Below are 21,577 nucleotides of genomic sequence, written 5' to 3'. Positions count from 1 at the left end.
TCCGATGGCGATCTTAAGCTCCGCCCCCTTAGCCATGTCCCACAAGCTTCCAAAATGGCAATTGAACAAAATATTTGAAGTTGATTCTCTCTTCGATATTCCAGATAATATTGGGGTATGTTTTTTGCCAAATGCGTCAGACTTGTCCAAGAGAGTTCTATAGAGAGGTCTCAAGTATTTCACGGAAGGATATGTACACGGAATTATGTGTTTGTTGATATTGTTCAGATTTAGTTGTACGTGCGGTCTTCCGCAAGCCTGAATCCATCGTAGGCACTTGGAATATTAGGAAGAGCACTTAGTGTATGCGAAAAATTAAGTTTGAAGTGATAGAACTGGAAGTTCTAGTGGAAGAGGCAAAAAATTACCCCTTTAAATTCACTCTTATCTTGGACTTTCAAGGAATGTGTGTGCCCACAATTATGGAATATAAACTTCTTTTCTGAGAGGGGAGCAAGTTGCACATGAGTTTGTGGGAATCAGATGTGTTTGGCCACCCTACATAAGATTTAATTTCAAACTTGGGACATCACACACGAAAGAGAAGTCAGCGCAGCACCAATTATCAGAGCGGGAGAAAATGGCCAAGACACAAGGCTCCAAGTCAGCTCATTGATCATTTAAAAGCTCAATAACTTTCCATATTTTTTGTTTCTGGCATATCAAAAAATGTTTTAATGAGCAGAAAAGATCCGTCTCCGTCGCCTCTCATTTTGCCTACAACTTATCCCTGCCACAATAACCTCCGTCATCGTTTCGCACAGCAAGGCCCGTTTGCACCTGTTGTTCAGACACGATATTTAGAGACACACATTCTGAAAGAAATACGGAAAATTAATTGCGAGGCGTTTTGCACGTTTGGCGGACACAATCCTCGGTACTGCCTGATAGCGTATCAGCTTCCACTTCTGTTTGTGTGCAAGTTTGCTCCATCATTGTGTGTGGAAACGTTTTTGTAAATCCGGCCCCCTGAATGTGTTGTTTAACGTTTCTCTCCAGAGTCATGTGTAGATTCTGCACGGCTCGGTGTCAACCCTTCAGGGAGCCGAGGCAGCCCTGCCCTTGGCACAGAGGGAGGGTCATCAGCTGAGCTCAGCAGCTCTTTGTCATTCAGTATAGAGGATGCATCTGCAGATATGGTAGGTTTTTATGTTAAGGATGGCGTTGCTTAGCACATTTTGTTTTCATAATAGATTATTCTTGTCTTTATCTGAAATGCAATTAAGCAGAAGAATTTTTTTTTGATTTACGGTCCTTACAGTCCTCAGTGTTATTACTAATTCTGAATGGAACATGCTGCACGATGGAAATAAGGGGAGAGGATCAAGTTATTGCTCTTGAAGCCCAGAATCTAAGCTTGGTACAGATGGGCAACGTCAGGGTTTTTGACCTGCTAGCTGGTCTCATTCAAGGTAACTTGGACTGCTGCTAGCAGGCATACCGTGAATGACGCAACATTGACAGTGTGTACATTATATGGTCAGCCGATTTAGGAGATACATTTCTCTGCTTTGCCCATTACTTTCCTTTTGTGTAGCTCCTTCCCACAAGCAGAATGGACACGGTGTCAGAGCGGCTCCTGCTGTGTGTATGCGAGCAGAAATGGGTCCATGTGCGGCCCGACACAATGAAACGACCGAGTTTTTGGGTCTGCTGGATGTAAGAGTGCAAGACTGTCAAGTCGAGCTGTTAACATCCACCGTTGCCAACATTGGGCCTTTTCTGGAGGACGAGTTCAGTGTTGATGGGCAGCCAATGAATGTACACTTGAACAATGTAACCATTACTATAAAGGTAAACTCCTTTTTAATTTGGAAACATTTCCATGAAAAATCAACACAAACTTAATGAAAAGGCTGTAGAGTGTTGTTTTATGAGCGTTGTTCATTTTGTGTGTTTTTAATAGGATGATAGCCCAAGAGTTTATCCCACAGCTCCTCAGCCAACCTCAGCCACATTTGTTATTGATCAGCTCCTTCTTGAGCGCAGCGACGATGGCATCATGAGGCTTAAAGGTGGCTGTAACAGCGTTTTAATCTTGAAATGTTGGGTACCACGATGGGTGCTTGGCTGGTTTTGTATCTGCACCCGTCTATTATAAATTCTCATGTTTTTCATTTCTTCATTTGTTGTAGCTGAGGTTCTGAACGGTCTAAACCATTCCTGCTCGCTTCAAAACCAGCACGAGGTAAGCGACTACCTTGCTAGCACAACCATACGCACTCATCGGCCACGTTTGTTAGATCCACACAAGCTAATTTGATCCAATGTGCCTTTTATTTTATTTTGTTTATAGATGTTGCAATTTCTAGAGATGTACAGGTCCTGCTTTATCCTTAAAAACAATCTGATACAACTGCAATTTTTGTTTTTAAATTATTATTATTCCTATCTTGTGGACCAGGGGTGTCAAACTCATTTTTGTCGCGGGCAACATTGGAGTTCCCGTTTCCCTCAGAGGGCCGTTATAAAAACCTTTAATCGCTTCATCATTTTTACACATTACATTTCTGAACTCGGTTTGGAATCATAAATCAAGGGTAATGGGTTTTTCAACTGTTGATGTTTGGTAACAGAAAAATGATTACAATATCTCAACGTTATCATTTATGATATGACGATTTGAAATTTTGAGGAAGGAAGAATGTTGTGCAGCCTTTCGGAGAGAGGTGAGACTGGCTCTCGATGGACGGGAAGACTGGACTACTACAGCCAAGGTGATCGGAGAGACGGGCAGGAGAGTACTTGGTGTGTCTTCGGGTAGGAAAGGGGAGAAGGAGACTTGGTGCTGGAACTCCAAAATACAGGAAGTCATACAAGGAAAGAGATTAGCGAAGAAGAAGTGGGACACGGAGAGGACTGAGGAAAGGCGTAAGGAGTACAGTGAGATGCGACATGGGGCAAAGGTAGAGGTGGCAAAGGCTAAACAAGAGGCATATGAAGACATGTACACCAGGTTGGACACGAAAGAAGGAGAAAAGGATCTCTACAGATTGGCCAGACAGAGGAATGGAGATGGGAAGGATGTGCGGCAGGTAAGGGTGATTAAGGATAGAGATGGAAATGTGTTGACTGGTGCCAGTAGTGTGCTAAGTAGATGGAAAGAATACCTTGAGAAGCTGATGAATGAAGAGAAGGAGAGAGAAGGAAGAGTAATAGACCAGGAAGTGGCAATGATGAGTAAGGGGGAAGTCAGAAAGCCACCACAAAGGATGAAAAATGCAAAGGCAGTTGGTCCTGATGACATACCAGTGGAGGTATGGAAGCAATTTGGAGAGATGGCTGTGGAGTTTTTGACCAACATATTAAACAGAATACTAGCAGGCGAGAAGATGCGTGAAGAATGGAGGAAAAGTCTGCTAGCTCCCATTTTTAAGAACAAAGGCGAAGTTCATAGCTGTGGGAATTATAGAGGAATAAAGATGATGAGGCACACAATGAAGTCATGGGAAAGAGTAATGGAGGCTAGACTCAGGACAGAAGTATCTGCGAGCAAACGTTATGGATTCATACTGCGAGAGTGAGTATATCGGTAGAACAGCTCATTAGAGGGACAGCCAAAGTCGGATGATTTGGAGACAAGGTTTCGAGAGAGCAGACTCCGATGGTTTGGACATGTCCAGAGGCGAGAGAGTGAGTATCTTGGTCGAAGGGTGCTGAGGATGGAGCTGCCGGGCAAAAGAGCGAAAGAGAGGAAGACCAAAGAAAAGGTTGATGAATGTGGTGAGGGAGGACATGAGGACAGTGGGTGTTCAAGAGGAGGATGCAGGAGATGGAAAAAGATGACACGCTGTGGCGACCCCAAACGGGGCAAGCCGAAAGGAAAAGAAGAAGAATACTTTGAAATTTTGGTCCAGATTTGAACAAGAATCATGGAGGTTGACACACATGATTTGCCTTTGCGAGCCACATAAAATCATCTGGCGGGCCGGATCTGGCCCCCGGGCCCTGAGTTTGACACCTGTGTTGCAGACACTGTGCCGTGTCCTGTGTGCTGCTGCAACGCCTCTGGCGATCATTAACGGATTGTCTTGTTTTTAGCTTGTTACACATAACCTATGATGCATGCACGCATGATTTATTAAAAAAAAAAAAAAAAAAAAGTGGTTTCTTTTTTTAGTCGCATTTTCCTTTACTCTGAACCATGAAAAACAATTATTGATGAGACTAATTTTCTTGTATCATCCAGTCATAAACAGAACGTATATTGCATTATACCATGCTACTCACTCACTGATGTAATTATCATGCAATTACAGAGGCAAACCCTGGACTCCAAGCTTTCTGATGCGCAGATTGCCCTCACACAGGCCCTCTGTGACCGAGAACGCCTCCTTCTGGAGATCAAAAAGTATGATCCCGAGTTCACGCTCTGAGCCTTTTGGACTTTGATCCCTCTTGCGGGGATCACTGCTCCTGCGGAAGAACACTGGCAGAAGCCAGCGTCACCCCTTCCGAGCACATCTGGACAGTCTAGATCATTACATGATGACGACTTATATGGACTATGACATATTTTTTGACTCAGTATATTTGAAATAAAACTCCCGTTCTTCTTTTCCTTTCGGCTTGTCCCGTTAGGGGTCGCCACAGCGTGCCATCTTTTTCCATCTAAGCCTATCTCGTACATATTCCTCTCTAACACTCACAGTCTTCATGGCCTCTCTCACAGCATCCATCCTGGCAGCTCCATCCTCAGCACGCTTCTACCAACATACTCACTCTCTCGCCTCTGAACATGTCCAAACCACCGAAGTCTGCTCTCTTGGACTTTTGTCTCCAAAACATCCAACTTTGGCCGTCCCTCCAATGAGCTCATTTCTAAACCTTTCCAGCCCGTTCACACCGAGCGAGAACCTCAACATCTTCATTTCTCCCACCTCCAGTTCTGCTTCCTGTTGTCTCTTCAGTGCCACCGTCTCCAATCCGTACATCATGGCCGGCCTTACCACTGTTTTATAAACTTTGCCCTTCATCCTGACGTATACTCTTCTGTCACATAGCACGTTCCGTCAACTGTTCCATCCCACTGTTACGATTCAAATATTGACTTTCAGCTTTCATTTAAAGTATTTTAAAATTGTCACGAGGGTCTTTTAGGAATTACAGCCATTTTGCGAACTTCATGTAAATTATAAAAGGCTCAACAAAAGAATTTAGATCAGGGGTGTCAAACTCCTTTTTAGCGCGGGCCACATTGTGTTTACGGTTTCTGTCAAAGGGCCATTATGACTGTGAAACCATCAAAAGCTTGAATTGACCCATCATATCAACACATGAAATTTAGGAACTAGTTCCGGAATCAGAAATCAAGGGTAATGGGCTTTTCAACGATTGTTGACATTTGGAAACACAAAAAAATGCTTGCAATCTCTCGTCATCGTTTGTGAAATGACAATTGGAGATTTTGGTACAGATTCAAACAAAAATCATGGACACGTGATTTGCCTCCGCGGGCGCCATAAAATTCTGCTGCAGGCCGGATCTGGCCCCCTGGCCTTGAGTTTGACACCTGTGGATTTAGATGATTGACCTACAAGGGCGCCACGGTGGCGGAACTGTAAAGCGTTGGACAGTTCTGACGACCCAGGTTCAATCCCGGCCCCGCCTGTGTGGAGTTTGCATGTTCTCCCCGTGCCTGTGTGGGTTTCCTCCGGGCACTCCGGTTTCCTCCCACATCCCCAAAAACATGAGACATTAATTGTATGCTCTAAATTGCCCCTAGGTGTGATTGTGAGCGCGGCTGTTGTCTGTCTCCATGCGCCCTGCGATTTGGCTGGCAACCGGTTGAGGGTGTACCCCGCCTCCTGCCCGATGGCAGCTGGGATTGGCTCCAGCACTCCCTTGTGAGGAGAAGTGGCTCAGAAAATGGATGGATCTCCATGGAGTGAGATGTTCCCTCCTTTCCTTAGGCCAAAAAAAAATACTAATAATAGAGTATACACTTTGATTACATTGCCTGACTGATTAATTTCAAATCCATTGTGGCAATCAAACTGAGGCACATTTTGAATGCGTCACCGTTCTAATACTTCCAGCTCAAGCCAAGTACATTACTGGCTGTGCTCTAATCCTACAGTGAATCGTGTTTTTTCTTGCCCCATTAGCATGGACAGTCGACTTGTTGTGCGGTTTTAGGATTTGTCACGCTAGTTTTACATGTCAGACTTTCAATTTTTTACACATTATAAATTTATGATACGGCTACTGAACGGGTCAACCCATTCGTGGGCAGTGTCCCATTTTTGGGACATCGTGATTTTCACGCATTATATCCTTCAGTATATAAAAATTTTTAAGTGTTTTAATCTGAAGCCGTAATTTGGTATCAGGAGAGGATAACTCCTCACTCAAAGGTAGGATGGTGTTATTTCCCTTTTTGTCCCAGCCCAACATGGCTCCATCAAGTTATCATATAACTGAACCATAAATGAAAAAGTGTTATTTACTTGATTGTGGCCTGTTAGAATCTGACTTTTATCTTAATAAGGCAAAAAATTGCCACCCTGCCTATGAATGGGTTAAGGTTGATCACGTGTCAAATGTGCACCGAGTGCACGACTTTGTATTGTAGATTGGGACTCAATATACCTCCACGTATGAAATTATGTAGCATAGTCGTCAAAACATTGAACACATTGTGAAATGTGGTGTGTTTGTGTGCGTCCACATACTGTACGTGTATGTACAGTATAAAAAATTGGCATATGCAAGTCAGAGTTCACCTTGTTGCCATCATATCAGTTTTCATTTTTTTTTTGTCCATGCAGTGTTAAGGTTATGAAATATATTGGGTTTAGAATTTAGCGCCTTTACAGTGGCTCTGTTGTTACTTGCCAGGAAACGAGCTGATCATGTTCGTTAGCAGGGGACACTGAGCATAAGATGATCTAGCATTTTATGGCTCGCTATTATTGTACAGTATTTTGGAACCATATTCCAAAATCTTTGTGGTACTAATTATGCATGCTCATGCTGTGACACGTGAAGCACTTTTTCGGAACATTTAATATTACTGTGAAACAGAATTGACAGACCAAATCCTTGCATTTTTTTTTTCTGTTTAATGCAGAATAACAACGTAGCCACTCATCACAACTGTACAATATGACATTCATTATTTGAATGTTTTTAAATGTTGATAATTCTATATTGTCATGTGGTGTGCTATTTTGTCTTGAGAGGGAATGAATTGACAATACTGACCTCTGAGGTCACGTCTCGCGTGTACGAGGCAAAATTCTTTGTGGTTAAAACTCACCAATGCACTCATGTCAATGTTACTTTGTTGCCTTCCAAGCAGATGAGATGGGAACTATTACATATTTTAAGCAATATTGTTGCTCATCAACCAAAAACAAGAAAAAGAACAGGCGTGGACCGCATACTGAAGAAAATAAGTATTTGAACACCCTGCTATATTGGAAGTTCTCCCGCTTAGAAATCATGGAGGGGTCTGAAATTTTCATCGTAGGTGCATGTCCGCTGTCAGAGAGATAATCGAAAAAGAAAAATCCAGAAGTCAAAACGTTTTTTTTTTTTTTTTTTTTTCAACAATTTGTGTGATACACTGCAAATAAGTATTGTAACACCTGAGAAAACCAACGTTAATATTTGGTACAGTAGCCTTTGTTTGCAAGTACAGAGGTCAAACGTTTCCTGTAGTTGTTCACCATGTTTGCACATATTGCAGGAGGGATTTTGGCCCACTCCTCCACACAGATCTTCTCCAGATCAGGTTTCTGGGCTGTCGCTGAGAACCACAGAGTTTCAGCTCCTTCCAGAGGTTTTCTATTGGGTTTAGGTCTGGAGATTGGCTAGGCCATGGCAGAACATTGATATGCTTCTTACGGAGCCACTCCTTGGTTTTCCTGGCTGTGTGCTTCAGGTCATTGTCATGTTGAGAGACCCAGCTACGACCCATCTTCGATTTTCTGACTGAGGGAAAGAGGTTGTTCCCCAAAATCTCACAATACATGCCCGTGGTCATCCTCTCCTTAAAACAGTGCAGTCGTCCTGTCCCACGTACAGAAAAACACCCCCAAAGCATCATGCTACCACCCCCATGGTTCACAGTAGGGATGGTGTTCTTGGGATGGAACTCCTCATTCGTCTTCCTCCGAACACGGTTAGTGAATAATGACCAAAAAGTTCCATTTTGGTCTCCTCTGACAAAAAAACTTTCTCCCATGACTCCTCTGTATCCTCCAAATGGTCAATGGCAAATTTAAGACGGGCCTTGACATGTGCTGGTTTAAGCAGGGGAACCTTCCGTGCCATGCGTGATTTCAAACAATGACGTCTTAGTGTATTACCAACACTTAGGTCATTGACCGAGTCCTATCGTGCTGTCCTGGGCTGATTCCTCACCTTTCTAAGGATCATTGAGACCACACGAGGTGATATCTTGCATGGGGCTCCTCTCCGACTGAGATTGACTGTCATGTTTAGCTTCTTTCATTTTCTAGTGATTGCTCCAACAGTGGACCTTTTTTCACCAAGCTGCTTGGCAATTTCTCCCCAGCCCTTTCCAGCCGTGTGGAGTTGTACAATTGTCTCCCGGTGTCTTTGGACAGCTCTTTAGTCTTGGCCTTGTTACAAGTTTGAGTCTTACCGATTGCACGGGGTGGACAGGTGTCTTTATGCAGCGAACGACCTCACACAGGTCCATCCGATCCAGGATAATACATGGAGTGGAGGTGGACTTTTAAAGGCAGTCTAACAGGTCTTTGAGGGTCAGAATTCTAGCTGATAGGTGTTCAAATACTTATTTGCAGCTGTATCGCACAAAAAAAAATGTTTAAAAATCATACATTGTGATTTCTGGATTTTTCTTTTTAGATTCTCTCTGAGTGGACATGCACCTACGATGAAAATTTCAGAACCCTCCGTGAGTTCTAAGTGGGAGAACTTGCAATACAGCAGGGTGTTCAAATACTTATTTTCCTCACTGTAGTCTTGTATTTGTGATTAAATCAAGTGTGACAGCACCCGCTGTCAATGTTGCGGAGCAGGAAATCCAGCGCTGAGTTTGTCACATCTTTGCCCTCAAAAGCAAGTGTGTGATGCACAAACTGGTTGGCCACTAAAAAAAAGTGTGTGAATTTTTCCTCTCTAATGCATGAACTGAAGTGTTGTCGTTTTATTTGGACTTGTGTGAGTAACATCACTGGGATTTTCACTCATTTTTACATAAATGAGAAAGGTGGCATGTGAGCCATCGATTCAAGAGTTTTGAACCCCGTGGACGGTACCCGTGTGGAATATTGCATCTTATGTCTTCATCACTTAAGACTAATATGAAATTGGTTCTGTGAACCGGTAATGAGTGTAAAATATTTTAACAGAATAAATGAGCACTTGCTATAAACGTTTAAACTGTTTTTATGGTACATGAATACACCCATTGACACAGTCCGGAGCTCTGCATGCTGCAGTTGCTTCACAATCACTTTGCTTGCAATGAAAAAAAAAAAAAAATCATTTTTTGAAACATTCAATATAAAAGGCCAATCGGTAATAGTATTTTTAGGTACATAACTCAAGCATACTTCAATTTTTGCAAATTTAACCGAACGTTCAATCAAACGTTCACATGGCAGCGGCAAGAACTAGAAGAAGTGGCAGTAATTCCATTTCGAAGTCCTTCATCACGCGTGGATCAAAGTTCCTTCAGCGATACGGACACTGATCTTGGGATCTGTTCAGTAAGTTGTCGGACCGTTAATGCAGAATTTCCTTGGCGAAACGGTGCCGTTTTCGTACTGGGGCCGGTGTGGTCATCCGTGATGTGTCACTTGAAGCTGCGCTCCTCAGTGAAAAAGAATGTTTTTGTACTTGGTGTTGGGAATCTGATGGCGGCTCTTCAGCCTCCTGACTGCCTCCCTCATGTGTTTGGGCTGAAGAGGTGGCGTATCTCCCCAAGTCTCGCAAACGTCCAACGCTGGGAAAACACAAATTATTGACTGCAACTAATAGAGCTCATGCACTGGCGTCATAAAAACATGTGACTTTTGTTTACATCGCCACATTACCGGTCAAGCTAAGCATTGCTCAATGCTAAGTCGGTAGGAGACGACACGGAAATGTGTCCTGTAGCACGACGCCCAGAGTCTAAGTTCGATACTGTCAGACATTTAGAAGGTGAAAATAAATGGCAGTACGTGGAAAAATTTGATAATCTCAGCATAGAGGACCCGTATTTAATACCAAAGTCGATGTTTTCGTTGATAAGAAATTGGATCTACACGTGGATCTGGTGAGTAAGTCATCAAGATTTACAGCGGAAAAGTTTGAAACCGTATAAAAGTCTGGACGCTGTTGCTGGATCTGTTCTCATCAGGAATAAATCCCACATGGTGACGGTTTTGACGCCTTGTGAACGCCAAAGTGTGTTCGGCGACATGTTAACCTTTACCGGAATCCATCAATCTTTTCAGCTACAAATACTAATATTTAAATAAATGACCCCTGGTTTTACACTCATTTACATTCATTAACTATGAAAAAAAAAAAAAAAAAAGGACGGCGTCGTCTCCATGGAACGTACATGGAAGCGATTGCAGCCACACTTAACCCCTGTAAACCTCTGCGACTTTTTTTTTTAATACGCATTGTTCACAAATGAGCCAACTTGGCATTATAAATACTTTTTGGTAATTTGAGATTGAGAATAATCATTCCGACCTGAAATGAAGCGATCGCTACACAGGCGTGTGTGTGTGTGTTATTTTGGTTGGGCACCAGCCATCACATTTAATTGCCGAAATCCAATCATTATTTTCCGGTCTTTTCAGCTGGTATTCCATAGAATGACCTCTTTGAATATCTGTCTCGTCTGTTGTGACAACCAACAGTACAACAGGTGTCGGGTATTGTACATATTCTCCGGTTCAATGTCCACACGATGTCAGCAGCTCTTTTTGACCGGCAATGTGGCGCCGTGAAAATGGTGACGCCACGTGCACGAGCTCTATTGACAAGCTAAAGTCTACCTGAGCGTATTCCCCTCTCACCTTCCTCAACGATTTCCCCAGCAAAAACTTTCGAGATACCCGACATGGCAATCACCACGTTCTGGGACACTGAGGACCCCGTTATGGACTGGATCAGCTTGGGAACAGAGTAGAAAAATACAAATGGGCGTGATTATTTTGTCATAACTGTTACGTTCATGCAGTGATTCTGGCCTGTCAATGTGTCTTGAGAGATCAAGAGCGGTGCTGCGCAAAATGACCCAATTTCCCCTTATTGGTTGGAAAATTGGCGTCACGGGTGAGGAGCTGGAAAGCATTGGCCTCACAGTTCTGAGGTCCCGGGTTCAATCCCGGACTCAGCGGTGGAGTTTGCATGTTCTCCCCGTGTATGCGTGAGTTTTCTCCGGGCACATCCCACATCCCAAAAACACGCAACATTAATTGGACACTCTAAATTGCCCCTAGGTGTGATTGTGAGTGTGACTGTTGTTTGTCTCCATGCGCCCTGTGATTGCCTGGCAACCATGTCAGGGTGTACTCCTGCCTGTCGAAAACTGGGATAGGACCCAGCACTCCTCCATGACCCTTGTGAGGACAAGCAGCAAAGAAGATAGATGGATGTTTGGGAAATTAGTGCTTTCGTTTGTTTATCCATCCCAGCACAAGCTTCCCTTCCTGTTTTGTGTTCAACAAAACTGGGCCAGGTTTCACACCAAGTGAGTAAATTGAGATCATTACTTCCGTATACTGTAAATACTATTTGTCACAATTTTATTTTATTTCAGTAATACAAAATATGTGCCTTGTTTCAATACCAGTCACGATATCCATCCATCCATCCATTTTCTTAGCCCCTTATCCTCACAAGGGTCACGGGGAGTGCTGGAGCCTATCCCAGCATTCAACGGGCAGGAGGTGGGGTACACCCTGAACAGGTCGCCAGCCAATCACAGGGCATGTAGAGACAAATCACACCTCGGGGCAATTTGGAGTGTCCATTCAATGTTGGATGTTTTTGGGATGTGGAAGGAAACCCACACAGGCACGGGGAGAACATGCAAACTCCACACAGGCAGAGCCGGGATTGAACCTGGGACCTCAGAACTGTGAGGCCAACGCTTCACCAGCTACGCCACCGTGCTGACCAGTCAGTATATGGATAAGATTTTGGAAACACCACGTACCCTCTTAATAGCCGCCTTCGGAAAGGCAGACCGCCTGTACATTTCGTAACGATTCAGCTGGTCTTCAGAGAAAGACGAAACCAAAACCCTTCCAAAAACAGCAAGAAGTGTGTTAATTCATTAAAACAGAATGACTAACGTTTGGGTTTGGTTGAAAATATCTTACTGCATCTTTTGTATTTCATCCTCGTCGACTTTTTGCCGCTTTTCCTTTTTCTTTTCCGGTTCCACCTTTAGTCTTTTAGATGCGGGCTGACCTGAAGTTCCTTCCTCCTCATCCTCTGCTCCTGCTGGTTCCTTCGCACAAAGGAAAATAAAATAGTGGCCAAAATTTTAGTCACCAGTCATTTGAGCTCAAAGTACACAAATATACTTACAGATGGCTCGTCTTCTTTGTGGTGGTCTTGCGAGGACGACGACTCCTTGGGTTCGTCCGCAGTCTTTTCCGGAGCCGGATACGTTCCTTCCTCGGTCGCCTTAGCTTTAGGCTGCTCATCTTGGGCGGCAGCCGATCTCTCAGGTGTGATCTCAGTTTGGATCCGCGCAGGATCCGCCATTATCGCTCGCTCAGGATAAGTCCGCTTCGATTCTGCAAGAACTAACAGTGAATAATGGTAAGTCTACAGTGGATGTGCGTTGACTACAACCCGTGTTTTCGTGTTGTTAAAGGCCTGCAAGTGAACACATACACAGTATTTAGATTCTACATTAAACCTTGTATATTGACAGACACAGTAAGATTACTGAACCGATTTGCGACATTCCGGTCAACACAAGATATTATAGGTGTGCGACAACCCGGCCGTTCATTGTACTGTGCAACGGATCTGCCTGTGCTTGTATAAGAAACTATCTGGAATAAGATATGCGACACTATTTTGCGTGTACAAGGCTCGTTTATTATTGCACCAAAACAACACAGGCTTGTGATTAGTCCACGTTTCTGCCTACAACCTCCATTTTGGATTTTGAAAATTGCTCAGAAGAATTTGTATTACTTTTTATTCAAAATTTTTCTCCTTTAAATCCTCGGTATGTACATATTTTTTCTCAAGTACTTCATTTGTTTTATATGTACTCATTCATGCATACGTCAAATATGAAGGCGATGTGACTGCTCGCAAAAATGTTGGCCGCATTGCAAAATCGGTAAAACTGCCGGATTTGTAGCTTTGTGTGCAATTATAATGAAAACAAGTGCAAATGGTAACGATTTCGTCAAGCTGCCATCACTGAAATTTCATAAAAATCCGTTCAGAAACAAAAAAAAAAACAAGTTAGGACATTTTTAAGAAACCGGAATGGTCACAACTTTTTGCATATTCCCAATCTTTAAATGGTCATAACTTTTATGTTTTTTGAACTATTGAGATCTTTTGAGTAATATTTTAAATGTTTTCCAAAGTTCTTTCCAATTATAGTGTTTATTTATTTATTTTTTTTGCATGAGTTAGAATTTTTTCGTAATATGGATAGTGTCCGGGGGAACCTAGGAAAGGACAATTAGCAGCCCACACAAATCAAATCACACATGGGTTATTTTGTTTAAATGTATGCAGCACTTGTTTGATTTCAGTTTGTATGTTTGTTGTCAGGTAAAATAAGAATAAAACAATTCACGCTTACCTTCAACGGAGTCAGACGTCAACAAAGGAGAAGCTAAGCTAACGAAGAAGGTAAAATTCGAGTTAACAGGCCGCTATCGGGTAGAAATTAAGCACATTCTATAAGAAACGTTTCCCTCATAAACGAACAATATAATCTCGAAATTATCCAAGTGACTTTTGAGTTTTTGGACTAAGAATGCTGAGAAGAGTCACAAGAAACTTGCTGGTGCTAAGCGCCAGTTCCGGTTCCTGTTTGTATAACCTTTATTAACAACACTGAAGACGACACAACAGGGATTTCGCAAAGTGGTGTCAAATCTTTATTGAGAAACATGCGCGGTAACAGTAGTGAGTCTTACTTTTTAACCTGTTTTGTTTAAAATTGTGACTGGCACATGATTTTAGTGGCTTTTAAAACATGTTAATTTTAATACATCGTGGGTTGCATTAATTTCTAAAACCATCTTCTAAAACGAATTACTTTTTTTTTTTTTTAATAAGCACGGCGAGAGATGAGATCCAAAACAACTGCACCGAAAATATAGCTGCATTTAATTAAAAACATTTTCGAGAAAGAACGATAAAAAAACCTCTTCGAATTGTATATATAATGTTAGCGCAGTGTAATTTTTAAAAAATCAGAATCTATGACTGATTATAATAACTTGCTGGATAGCATAGACAATTTTATCAAGCTTGTCGGGCGTTTTTCATTTATTTTTATTTTATTTTAACGACCGATTGAGGTCATAACTGCAAAACTCGTTCACCTGCACAGTCTCCTGATGAGGATGATGATGATGTCGCTGCTCACACCCACCGACACAATTTGACAGGTTGAAAAACAACAAAAGTTTTTGGTTTTTTTTTTTTTGGTCGTTATTTTCAACAATTCCGTTAATTGCTAAATAGGTCAGAGACGCGAGGAGGAAAGCGCGTCATTTCTTGCACTACCTCGCGGAGCGCACAGCCCGGGGAGGGGTGCGCGTGTGTCGCGCGGTCTCCGGGGCTGTGCATTCCGTGCATGTGCGAGACTTGCCTGCACGGGAGGGGGGGGGGGGGGAGGATCGGGGTTGGAGATGCAGCAGCGAGAGGGAGCAGTTTCGAGGAAGTGACGGACGTCGAGCGGGGACTGGCCAGAGGAAGTTTGCTCCACGGTGGTGCCGTGCGCCTCACCGAAACTTTTTCCCCCGTTTTGGGCGCCAACGACGCCGTGGAGCGGCCGTCGGGATAGATCGAGCGGCGGAGGGGGCTTTTTTTTTTTTTTTTTTTTTTGTAATTTCCAGAGGAGTAATAACTTGAAATTGTGAGGAAAAGGAGGGGTGTCGCGGAGGAATTTCACAAGCTAACCCAGTCCTTCTCCTTCGGGTTTTTTTTTTTTTTAACGGATCCACAATGGGGAAGGAGCAGGAGCTCCTCGAAGCGGCGCGCACTGGGAACCTGGCCGCGGTGGAGAAGCTTTTATCCGGGAAACGACCGTCCGCTGCCGTCGGCGGCGGCTCGCACGGAACCGGCGGAAGCGGCACCAGCGGCGGCCACGCTGCCGTCTCGCATCCGCTCTCCAGTCTGCTCAGGTAGGCTCCAATGGAGGGGAAGGAGACGCGGTTGACTGGACCATTCCCGTCTGCGCTGCGGCGTTTCGTGGTCCACTATCAGATCGCAGCACAATGTTGGATGATGATGATGATGATGATGAGTAATCGCGTTTTGCTTGCGCCAAATTGTGATTTTATTTGATTGAGAAAGCAAACATTGCGTCAAAGCCAACCGAGCATTGGCTCGTGCTTCTTTGTTAGCTCCCAGCCAATTGTAATCTAATGTGCACAAACCACTGCCAGGCGATCATGCAGCGACATATCTCCAACAAAATACTGCGGACACGTAAACGACAAAGATTGACATGCATTATTCAATGCTTGCAGTCTCACTAGTGAAGGTGTAGTTGCCAACCTGTGCAACTTTCATCGAACCGGTCGAGTGTGTGAGGCGAGCTCGCGAGTGTGTTCCTGTTGACTTCAGCTGCCTTGCGAGCTTTGCGGCAGAGGTCACGAGAAGGGGGAAGTCCTTGGTGAGGTAAACATTTTGATGAGGTTTTAGCCACCATCTTGAAGATTTTGGATTTCCTGCTGGCTTTGATGATATTCATTTGAATGCAATCTCCAGCCTGTCAGGTCTGTACATGACATCTGCGGTCGCTGTGTCTGCCTGGAATTTGTTAACTGGAAGTGGATGTTATTGAAATTGCCATTGGTTACAGTTATGTTATTATATGTAGTTATACCACTTTCATCGTATCATTTTGAGACGAATGGCCAGCAACCGGCGGGCGGCACGGTGACGTGGGGTTCACAGTTCTGAGGTCCCCGGTTCAATCCCGGACCCGCCTGTGTGGTGTTTGCATGTTCTCCCCGTGCCTGCGTGGGTTTCCTCCGGGCACTCCGGTTTCCTCCCACATCCCAAAAACATGCAACATTAAATGGACACTCCAAATTGCCCGTAGGTGTGATTGTGAGTGCGGCTGTTTGTCTCCATGTGGCCTGCGATTGGCTGGCAACCGGTTCAGGGTGTACCCCGCCGCCTCCTGCCCGTTGACAGCTGGGATAGGCTCCAGCAGTCCACGCGAACCCTGTGAGGATAAGCGGCAAATAAAATGGATGGATGGATGGATGGATCGATGGATGGCCGGCAGTCGTAGTGACCATAAGCGGCTCATTGCCTGTAATATTGGCGAACCACAACAGCTTGGAGTACGTCAACTTGTTCTGTACGCAAGTCTTTTTTTTATGATAGAATCAATCCACTCAAAATCGTCTTGGCTGTGATGCATCATCATTAATAGGGATGTACATTTATCAGTCAAAGCGTCCTCGCGCTCTTTATATTAAGTGCTATTGTAAAGTCAGTAATGATGCATGGTGGGTGCAGCATCTTCGAGTTTAATTACATTAAAACCTTCCAATCGGAAATCCAATTTAGAGACAAAGTTGAGGTTTGAAAGTGACTGCCTCAAAGAGTGTGGGCTGACCACAGTCTGTCAACTCACCTCTTCAGACTAATGAATGGGAGCTCTGTGTGATTAGTTTTCTTAATTGAATATACTTTTCACTAGTTAAAGGCTTCACAGTGAAATACTACATTAAAGCCCAAGTGTCATCCCTGTAAACGTTCTAAAATAGATTTTGAAATAAAAAAATACATATAACATTATTCACTTCAATGTCTGTACGAAAATCATAAATATGAGCGGAGAGCGCGTCATCCATGCGCAAAGTTGCAGAAGTGTCAATTGACATCCAAGTGGTCGCCATATTTGCTACATTTACTGCCATTGAAAACACGCGGTGGACCCTACTATGGGAGACGAACACACCCCTTCCGACACGGAAGCTCTTTTTGAAGAAGAGAACATCTCACAACCGAGTAAAGTGTCCGGGGCAATATTACCCAATTGTTTCGAGCCATACTTAAATGATATGTATGTATGAGCCAGCCTGGTCGCGAGGCACGGCTTCGGCGGTGGCTCGTCCGCCCACCTACTATAGGACACGGGAGCTTGGCCAAAGTCGCGATCGGCGGACACGGCGCTGGCAGGCACTTCGACACATTTAGCACCTTGACTTACAGACGCAGATCTTTTGTTACGTTCTGAAAGGATTATGTCCTCCCCCCAACTATTGTTTTTCTAGTGGCTTTATACACACCTACCCACGAAGCTCTCGTCCTTTGCACCCGTCCAATCCATTTTTCATGAGGAGCCGGGTCCATGGAAACTTATGAAGGGTAAATGCATCCTCCCAAGTGTTGGAGCAATATCCAGCAATGCAACGAGCCAGTATTTTGGCTAACGCGAAGGAACAAAGAGCTACCTTCCCGCAGGTAAAACTAATAGAAGCAAACGAGTCTGCTTGAGCGCACTACTGCCCTTAACTTCATTTCCTGCTTCTTCTCCAAAACAAATCCCTCCAGAGGATTTTCATGGCGGGAGTTACAAAAAGCCATACATGTCAAAATCATGTTTTGTGGTGGGGGAAAAAAACAGATGGGTCCATCCCGACTGCTGTTTTTTTTTTTTTTTTTTTTATCATTAATAACATACTAAAAATCACGCATTTCATGACAGTGGCACTTTAAGTTGAGTACAGTGTAACAATTTGCTCACTACGTGTTGTATGGAGTCAGCGCCGATGGTGGGGGAAAATGCCGGTCCAACACGGAAGCCCCAAATGTATTGCGAGGGTTTGTAGCGAACGTCTGGCGGAATCCCAACTCAGAAGGAGTTTCAACTCTCACCTCTTACAAAACTTTGCTAATGTTCCGGGGCAGGGGGGGGGGGGGGGGGGGTGACAGCAAGTCCGAGTGCACCATGTTCCACGCCTCTATTGTTGAGGCAACCAAATGGAACTTGGCTGTAAGGTGGTTCTGTTGTGGTGGCAATCCCCAAATCAGTTGCTTGACACCAGCGCTGAGGGATGCCGTCAAGCTGAAAAAGGAAGCATGTTGAGCCTTTTTGGCTTTGGGACTCCTGAGGCAACTGATTGGTACTGGCTGACCAAGCAGAGTGCAAGTTTGGTGGTCGGTGAAGCAAAAACTCTGGCATGGGAGGCGTTCGGTGAGGCCACGGAGAAAGACTTCCGGATGGCTTTGAGGAAATTGTGGTCCACCATCCGGTATCTCAGGAGGGGTAAGCAGTGGACCAATAACACTACGTAGAGTGGGCGTGGGGCGCCACTGAGCTTGACAGGGAACATTGTGAGTTGGTGGGAAGAATACTTTGAGTGCTCCAAAATTGCACTGACATGCCTTCCCATGAGGACCCAGAGTCTGGGTTCTCTGAGGTGGGCTCTCCTCTCTCTCGGGACGAGGTCACCGAGGTGGTTAAAGGTTGATGAAATTTGCCCTTTTTAAAAGGGTGGACCAGAGGGTGTGTTCCACCTGCAGGGGGATCACACTCCTCGGCCACCCTGGTAAGGTCCATTCAGTTCTGTTCATTGAGAGGAGTCAGATGAGGTGGCTAAAGTATCTGATTCGGATGCCTCCCAGACGCCTCCCTTGTGAGGTGTTCCGGGCACATCCCACCAGGAGGAGACCCCCAGGACAACCCATGACACGCTGGAGCGACTACGTCCCTCAGGTGACCTGGGAATTCCTAGGGATCTCCCCGGAAGAGCTGGATGAAGTAACAGGAGACAGGGAATTCTGGGTGTGCCTTTTAAAGCTCCTGCCCTTGTGACCTAACCTCGGATAAGCGGTGGAAAGAGGATTGATGGAGGTGTAGTATGATTCTCTATACAGTGGAACCTCGGAGTTTGAAAGTCTCGGTTGTTCTCCAAATCGTCCCAAAAAATCAGCGCAACAAATGCTTCTGTTTTTGACGCAATTCACTGTGTCCAAACACCCGGCCATGTTGACCATGTAGCCGACGTGAGCCGGGGCAGTGTGTACTCTTAGCACACCTTCTCGAGTACATATCAAGATTGTTTTTTTTTCGTTATTTTTCCAGTATTTTTTTTTTTGCCATGGGCCCAAAGAAAGACAGCGGTGCTACCAGGAAAGTTGAACGGAGAACCACAGTGGATCTAAGTATGCTAAGTACGGAAATGCAGTGCATTTTTACAACTCTTGGTAGCGAGCATGCTATGGCTAAGTGGACTATTTCGAGTATCCTAAAAAATAAAAATGTAATAAAAGCCAGATAGCATTGCCAAAGGAGCGACTACCATTACAGAGCAAAGGGCACAGATAATAGAAGAAATCGAGAAGCTACTGGAGAATTACGCAGTCAATTCATGGAGGGTGACTTCTGCATAACACTTCCTCCTTCCCTCTCGAATCATCACACTGTCACCAAAAAGGTAAATCATGCACATTTAAGCTGTTTTAAGTATATGCATTTTTTTTTAATTGTTTAAATAATGGGTGTTTTTACATGATAGGAATTTAGTATTGGGAACAGATTTAACTCATTGACATTATTTCCTATGGGACAATATGTTTCAGAGGTTGAACAACAAGGACTGAACACTACAAGAGCGAATTTTGTTCAAACCCCGAGGGTCCACTGTACATTCATTCCTATTGCAGTGTAGTTTGTCATGAAGAAGTTACAGATTCATGGGAATTTGTACAAAATAATAAAGCGATAGCCATCAAGGCTACCTTTTATTAACGATCCAGCCGAATCCATTATTATTGTCTTAACGCTCTCTGATGTGTGTTTTCACTGGCTTTTCGTGTCCTCGCTTTGGAATGCGACACATGTCAAGACCTGCAGTGTTGTTATAAGCATGTAGTTGTGCAGCTCGGATCTGCGGAATGTCAGCTTTCCCAGGAGGCCTCACCCCAGTGGTTGCCATGGGAAGGGCGCCGACCCCAGCACGTTTAAATGAACATCAAATCAAACGTGGTGGATAGGGATTCTTTGAGTTGCAAGCTCATGAATTAGCTACCCGTATAAGCACAAAGGTTTAATAATCATGAATTTCCCCAAAAGTTGCATCATAATACAACGATTTCCAAATCATGTTCAACCTACATTTCATTGAATACACAATAAAACAAGATATGTTATGTTCAAACAGCGAAATTTGTTTTTAGAAAATACAGTAATCAATAACGTAGAAATTTATCCTGCAACACGTTCCCAAAAATTTGGGACAGTGTCATGTTTACTACTGTGTTAGGTCACCTGTTCTCTTCACAACATTCAATAAATGTTTGGAAACTGAGGACATTAATTGTTGTTTTTTTTTAAGGTGGAATTCGATCCCTTAGGTGGCACTGCGTAAAAAAAAATGATAGCCAGGATTGTCACGACCAGAACACGGGGTTGGACCCAAATGCACGTCTCGGGAGACCTAGAGGCAGTTCGGGAAACGTATTTATTCAGTCCAGTGTCTCGCGGATCAGGCAGGCAGTCAACGGGAGCAGCAGTAACAAGGACGTCGGGCGTCGGAGGCGGGTCAGTGGGCAGGCAGGGGTCGGTACACGGGAGATCAGGAACGGGATGACGAGAGTGCGGGAACGAGGCATGAAGCAACTATCTGCCAAAGGCCAGACCGTATGTGTGGTTTTATAGAACAGGGACATAATTACTTGAGTCCGCTGATTGCATCGGGGACCGGTACGGCCAGGACAGGGACCGGCAGGGCCACAACAGGGATAGGCTCCAGCACTCCCTGTGACCCTTGTGAGGATAAGCAGCTCAGAAAATGGATGTCTTGGTATATTACCCACAGTGAGTTTGGAAACAGTGGTGCCAGCTCTCTTCGGGTTAATAAAAAGCTCCTCCCGTCTAGTTCTGGGGTGATTCCTCACCTTTCTTAGGCTCATTGATACGCCACGGGGTGAGATCTTGCTTGAAGCCCCAGTCCGAGGGAGATTGGGCGTCATGTTTAGCTTCTTCGATTTTCTAATAATAGCGCCAACAGTTGATGTTTTTTCACCAAGCAGCTCTGGAGTTGCCCCGTAGACTTTCCAGCATCGTGGAGGTTTGAAATGTTGTCTCTAGTGTCTTTGAACAACTCTTTGGTCTTAGCCATGTTAATAGTTGGAGTCTTGCTGTTTGTGTGGGGTGGACAGATGTCTTTATGCAGCTAACTGTGTCAAACGGGTGCGTCTTATTTAAAATAATATAAGTAAAGTGTAGGTCAAACTTTTAGAGGCAGACAAACAGGTCTTTGAGAACCAAATTTTTTTTGCTGAGTGGCAGGTGTTCAAATACTTATTTGCAGCAGTAACATCCATCCTTCCATCCATCCATCCATTTTCTTTTGCTGCTTATCCTCATAAGGGTCGCGGGGAGTGCTGGAGC

At 44.2% G+C, this 21,577-nt stretch overlaps 3 protein-coding genes across 10 annotated transcripts in view; 2 read left to right on the top strand and 1 right to left on the bottom strand.

Annotated features, from left to right (window-relative positions):
• bltp3a (bridge-like lipid transfer protein family member 3A) overlaps positions 1-9,250 on the top strand; it is a 34,162-nt gene extending 24,912 nt beyond the window's left edge. The window contains exons 16-21 of the mRNA XM_061843866.1: positions 1,000-1,139; positions 1,262-1,412; positions 1,538-1,794; positions 1,907-2,015; positions 2,136-2,188; positions 4,260-9,250. Coding sequence (XP_061699850.1) covers positions 1,000-1,139; positions 1,262-1,412; positions 1,538-1,794; positions 1,907-2,015; positions 2,136-2,188; positions 4,260-4,376 — 827 coding nt within the window. The 3' untranslated portion in view covers positions 4,377-9,250. The remainder of the gene's footprint in view (positions 1-999; positions 1,140-1,261; positions 1,413-1,537; positions 1,795-1,906; positions 2,016-2,135; positions 2,189-4,259) is intronic.
• Positions 9,251-9,368: 118 nt separating this feature from the next.
• taf11 (TAF11 RNA polymerase II, TATA box binding protein (TBP)-associated factor) lies at positions 9,369-14,692 on the bottom strand. 2 transcript variants are annotated; one of them, XM_061843885.1, is made up of 6 exons: positions 14,538-14,692; positions 12,538-12,758; positions 12,327-12,457; positions 12,161-12,248; positions 11,016-11,112; positions 9,369-9,943 (listed from the first exon to the last, which is right to left on the bottom strand). In XM_061843885.1, the coding sequence occupies exons 2-6, from the start codon at positions 12,715-12,717 to the stop codon at positions 9,813-9,815; spliced, it is 627 nt and encodes a 208-aa protein (XP_061699869.1). In that variant the 5' UTR covers positions 12,718-12,758; positions 14,538-14,692; the 3' UTR covers positions 9,369-9,812. The 2 variants fall into 2 exon arrangements, with proteins under 2 accessions (XP_061699869.1, XP_061699861.1); XM_061843877.1 differs by lacking the exon at positions 14,538-14,692 and adding an exon at positions 13,787-14,047.
• Positions 14,693-14,826: 134 nt separating this feature from the next.
• The window catches only part of LOC133513228 (ankyrin repeat and SAM domain-containing protein 1A-like), a 78,965-nt gene continuing 72,214 nt past the window's right edge, over positions 14,827-21,577 (top strand). For 6 of the 7 annotated variants that reach the window (XM_061843827.1, XM_061843809.1, XM_061843800.1 and 3 more), the window contains exon 1: positions 14,827-15,341. In XM_061843827.1, coding sequence (XP_061699811.1) covers positions 15,163-15,341 — 179 coding nt within the window. In that variant the 5' untranslated portion in view covers positions 14,827-15,162. Of the gene's footprint in view, positions 15,342-15,871; positions 15,939-21,577 lie in introns of those variants that run through there. The other variant, XM_061843845.1, reaches the window with a different exon arrangement.

Source organism: Syngnathoides biaculeatus, chromosome 2, assembly GCF_019802595.1.
Source record: "Syngnathoides biaculeatus isolate LvHL_M chromosome 2, ASM1980259v1, whole genome shotgun sequence".
Taxonomy (NCBI): domain Eukaryota; kingdom Metazoa; phylum Chordata; class Actinopteri; order Syngnathiformes; family Syngnathidae; genus Syngnathoides; species Syngnathoides biaculeatus.
Note: the sequence above shows the minus strand (reverse complement) of the source record. Positions and strands in the feature narration are given on the sequence as shown.

Excerpts from the sequence above, each read along its gene's own strand:
- taf11 (XM_061843885.1), bottom strand. The coding sequence starts at position 12,717 with ATGGCGGATCCTGCGCGGATCCAAACTGAGATCACACCTGAGAGATCG. Across the intron at positions 12,249-12,326 it reads GATGAAATACAAAAGATGCA|GGTTTTGGTTTCGTCTTTCT; the intron begins GTAAGATATTTT and ends TGTTTTTGGAAG. Across the intron at positions 11,113-12,160 it reads CGAAGGCGGCTATTAAGAGG|CTGATCCAGTCCATAACGGG; the intron begins GTACGTGGTGTT and ends TCTGTTCCCAAG.